At 48.4% G+C, this 5,000-nt stretch overlaps 1 protein-coding gene across 7 annotated transcripts in view; it reads left to right on the forward strand.

Moving 5' to 3' along the window:
- LOC113808166 (caskin-2) overlaps positions 1–5,000 on the forward strand; it is a 187,813-nt gene that overhangs the window by 18,781 nt on the left and 164,032 nt on the right. For 6 of the 7 annotated variants that reach the window (XR_011398815.1, XR_011398816.1, XR_011398817.1 and 3 more), the window contains exons 1-2: positions 560–2,371; positions 3,287–3,398. Coding sequence is in view for 3 of the 7 variants with exons in the window: in XM_070127028.1 (XP_069983129.1) it covers positions 974–2,371; positions 3,287–3,398 (1,510 nt within the window). In the remaining 4 variants the exon portion in view is untranslated. Of the gene's footprint in view, positions 1–559; positions 2,372–3,286; positions 3,399–5,000 lie in introns of those variants that run through there. The other variant, XM_070127035.1, reaches the window with a different exon arrangement.

Genomic DNA, 5,000 nt, shown 5'->3' on the forward strand with positions numbered 1-5,000 from the left:
TTCTTATATCTGTCGTGGACGTCACCCAGGTGCAAATTGCGCAGAATAAGAGGACTGGATAACCAGTCAAGTATCTCTGTCGCCCAATTGCGAATAGAATGACTTGATGTTGCTTTAGTTAAGATAAAAGAGAAATGGGTTTAAGCACTTCGCTGCCTTTTATGTAGACAAAGGAGAGCGTAAATGTGAAACCCAATTTACAGAATTTGACTCGCCATTTCCCGAAGAACGAGCCATCATGTGTCTCTAATAGATTCCAGTCGCCCAAATGCGAACGGAGTGACTTTATGTTGCTTTTGTTAAGATCGGGCGAAAAGGGCGAAAGCGTTTCCAAATACCGTACGTAAACAGAGTAGAGTGTAAAAACGGAACCCGATTTAAAGAATCTGACTCGCCATTTTAAGGAGAACGAGCCATCATGTGTCTCTAACGGACTTCAATCTAACCCTTTACAAAATCCCGACCGCATGTTATCGAATTACAGTCAGAGTGATAAGGACGTTGTAAGCGCGGATAAGATAAGGCGGGAGAGGGTTACGCTGATCGGGAGCGGCTTGAGGCCAGTTCAGGTGAGCGCTTGTGAGGTCGAAGCGCTTCGTGCGGGGTTCGGCTTCGGTACAAAAGGAACTCGTCACGCTTCGAGAGCCTGCGGGACTCGTGAAAAGTGAAGGGTTTAGTGCGTTGTCTTACATATATTATTATCATCATCAGAATGTGTGTGATTTGATGAGAATGTTGTTGTGAAATAAGTGATTTGTTGTTTGAGGTGAAGACGTTGTGACGTCTTGTTCTATTTATGGTGACGAATTTCGAAGATAAAGTATTTTCGATGAAAAGTTCGTTTTTATTAAATGTAATGAAACAAAAAATGTGTTCGAACGAACTGCTTCTTGTTAAGCGTTGGTCTGTACGACTGTGAGCGTTGAAATGACCACTTCATCGCAAGACTAAACAAGCAGATCATCTTCGGAAAATGGCTTGCCAAACGCAGTCCTTCTGGGTCGACTTCGACACCCTCAGGAAAAGCCGCAGAAGGAACTCCATCTGGGGGTCCTTCCTCTCGCCCTACGACGTCGCGCTGACCTCGGAGGAAGGCCTCCTTCAGAGCAGACTGAGCCGCGACACTCGGACGTCCCGTTCGCTGCCGCCCCGCTCGCCGCGCACGAGGAGGCGAGGGGCAGCTTCTCCTGCGCCCCTGACGCCCTTCTCGACACTACGTGATCGCCATCACGCCGCGGCTGCCGCTCCGCCTCGGGCAGATATTAACGGGCGGTGCGCCTCATGCGCCGCTGAGAAGAAGAAGAAGAAGAGGACTTTGAAGAAGAAGAAGAACGGGGTCTCGAAGTCCGCCGAGGTCCTGGAGGACTCCTCACCCGGCCACTGCGAGCTAGGATTCTGGGAGCAGAAGAGGCTCCTCTCCAGGATCAGTAGGTCCTCCGACGAGCTCTCCAGGGTGAAGCGGGTATACTTGGAGGAGCTGGACCTGTGCAACGTGGGCCTCTATGCGTCCAGGTCGGACGAGTCTCTGAACTGCTTCGGCCTCGAAGGTGTCGACGTGTGTCCCGACGCCGCCGAGTGGGAAGGGCGGGCGCTCGCCCATTTGCACGGATCGCTCGCCACCCCCCGGAGGGCCGAGCAGCGACGTCAGGCGATGGATTTCAGCGAACGAAGAGGCGAGCGGGCCAGCAGGAGCACAGCCCAGCAGTCGCAGCGACTTTCCAGAAGGAGCACAAGAGCCGCCGCAGGGGGTCCTGCTGGGGACGACGCGGACGACCATCCCGCCGTCACTGTCCGGCCCGGCTACCGCCTGCCCAGGTCGCGGAGCTGCGGCGCCAAGACTTACCAGCGGGTCGCGTCGCCACCGCGGGAGGGCAGCAGGAGCCCTCGCTGGATGAGCTCGGCGAGCCTCAAGCCGGAGCGGAGTGGCGTCTCTCGGGCCCTCTCGGCGGACCCGGGGGAGCAGGAGGCTTTGGCCCTCGTCGGGGACATCCCTCCGGTCTCGCAGCTGCGCTTCAACAAATATAACTTCCGGAGGCGTCGGCCAGACCGGCTGGAGCTGCACAAGGACGTACTCCTTCCCCAGGGCGCAGGTCGGCACCATCCCCCGGAGGGCTTGAACCTCGGCTCCTCCGACACGAAGCCCAGAGGCGGGGACCCGGGGCGATGTGAGTGCGGGTGTGCGCGGGCGACGGCGCAGCAGCAGGAGCGCGCCTCGGCCCGAAAGACCTCGCGCAGTCTTCTCTTGAAGACGTTCAGCTTTCGGTCGAAGAGCGTAGATCGCGCGAAGGCCTCGACTCGCTCGCCGGCGCCGCGCGATTGGCGGGAGGCCGACGCCGGCCGCTGCCCCCTGTGTTGGCCGCGAGGCGCTGCGGTAAGACCAGCTGCACTGGGTTTACGACCTCCTTTGCTCGTAAGCGCACGCACGCGTGTGTATATATACATACATACATACATGCACATATATATATATATATATATATATATATATATATATATATATATATATATATATATATATATTATATATTATATGTACGTATCTGTGTATATATATGTATATCTGTAAGTGTGTGTATTGATGTTTATATTTTTCTTTCTATAGCATTCCAACGCATATATTACATAACAAAAGGAGAGCCATCCCATGATTTTCTTCTGCATAAATATTGTAGAGTCAGGTCTTGCCAGCAGTCCAGCGAAGACGTCATTCCATGCATAACGTTTTAGAGGGAGACTGAGCTATTCCTTTATTCGCTGACCCGAGGCAGTGCAGGTGTTTCGAAAGAGCGTTAGAGTATCTGTTGGCAGGTTGAGCATTTAGATGCAGAGGGATGGATTGTGAAATAAACAGATTTGATGATCGAGACTAAAGTAATTATCAGGCAAGGTGAGCAATATAAAGGATTGCCTAGGTAATGATACGGATAATTTGGGTGTAATTATGACGCCTGGAAATCAGGTGTAGTGAGTAGAAAATGATATGTAATTGCCTAGTAAATTAACTGGAATAGGTGGATGATCAGCTATATATTTAATGCAAAAAACTTATGTGTGTCTGTTCACACACACACACACACATACTTCCACACGTGTACATATGCATATACTCTACCTGTGTATATACATATGCGTGTGCATACAAACAAGCAAAGAAACAAGTGCATGTGTTTATGTATGATTGTATGTATGATTATATATAAGTATTTACAGGTATGTATGTTTGTATGATGCATTTATATGCGCATGTACGCATCCGCATTCCCGCCTTCAGTGCCGTCTCCCGCAGGTGCTCGGAGAGGACGCGGACGGACGGAGCCGCGGCCTCATCTTCGACGGGTCGAGCAGCGCGCGCACGGGCTCCTTCCCGAACTCGCTGGTGGCGCGACACGACGCTCAAGGTAGGTGGCCGAGGGAGGCCCTTCCTATGGTCGCCTTAGCTGGCTTGGGAATGGCACTGAGGCGCTGACTTTGGGACCAGAGAGCACTGACCAAGGTGCCGCAGCCTCTCTCGTGGACAAAACAGCTCTGGGGACACTGAAAGTGGGATTTTTTATTAGGGATCAAAGTACGCAGAGGGCCAAGGTACCGAAGATTCTACTCAATTTAACTAAGCTTATGTGGGATCGAAGAAGTCAGTCGAATAGAGACCGTATATGGTCTAATCCACTGGTACCTAGCCTTTACACACTATAGGTGTATGCTAGGCTCCTAGTAACTCCTCACTATTAATTTACAAATAGAATTATTTTACGCATGTACAAATCGAATATTCGCGAGAAAAAACAAACATTCAGTTACACTATAAGAAAAAAAAAATCTCCAATTGATGGGAAATCTAGGTTAATTTTTTTTTCTCTTTCCAATGTCTCCGACTTAAAAGGTAGTGACTTCATGGGCGAGAAATACGCAAAATATTGGGTGACCGCTTGGAGGGCGCACGCGACGTGTTTGTCCCGACACACAGTTGGAGAACCACTTGTGTAATCGTTAGCCTGCTGCATAAGCGAATTTGGCCCACAAGAATGTATTTCTTTCATGTTATTGATTATGTAGATATGATTTCCATGTGATCTAGAGACGTAAAAATAACAAACAGAATCCTTCTTCAACTGTAAATTTTGCAAAACGCACATCTGCCACCCTGTTCATGTGGAATCGTGTCAGATTTCCCTGGTGTTGTCGGTCTAGTTTGACCTCTGATGATGAGGCTGGAGGTCATTTTGATGGTATGTCAAGAACTGAAAATACTCACCCTTAAATGCACATTGAGTTTGTGGAAATGGAGCTGCTTTGTCAACGCCCCTTTGATAGACGTCTCTTTTCTGGCCAATTTTTGTTACACTGTAGACTTGCCTTTCGACACAGCTTCCTGCCGCCAGAAGGAGGTACGTTACGTGGAAAGATGTGTCTAAATGCGTCGGAAAGCGCTGTCGAACATATTCCATTTGCATTCTGCTTATTCTCCTTTTTGGCCCTTTGGACATTTCCCGTCACTAAAGGTACGGTCAGACTACCCCATAGATTCATGAAATCCAGCGATTTCTAATGGAATTTGCCCATCGATGGACTCAATCCACTGGCCTTTCGCTCACACGTTCGATGCGATGGATACCCACTCGTCCATCGATGAGCGAGTGGAAAATCTATAGTATGCATGGTATGCATATATTTTCATTTCAAAGCATAAATATTATTAAATATTTCAAATCTATATTATGCATGGTATGCATATATTTTCATTTCAAAGCATAGATATTATTATATAGTTAGTTTACATCAATATTTATATTTAGATTTAAGCTAAAATACAAATAAATTGATTTGACTGACGAATATAAACAAATGCGTAGCCACCAACTTCAGCAGATCCCGTGAATATTCGAAATGTGGAATTCTGAAGCGATTTACACACCCAGATTCTTTTCTTGCTTCTCTTGCTCTTCTTATATTCTCTATAACTCTGGAAACATGAAAGAGTAGCAAGAGTTAGGGAGAAGATT

This window comes from Penaeus vannamei, chromosome 11 (assembly GCF_042767895.1).
Source record: "Penaeus vannamei isolate JL-2024 chromosome 11, ASM4276789v1, whole genome shotgun sequence".
In the NCBI taxonomy this organism is placed as follows: domain Eukaryota; kingdom Metazoa; phylum Arthropoda; class Malacostraca; order Decapoda; family Penaeidae; genus Penaeus; species Penaeus vannamei.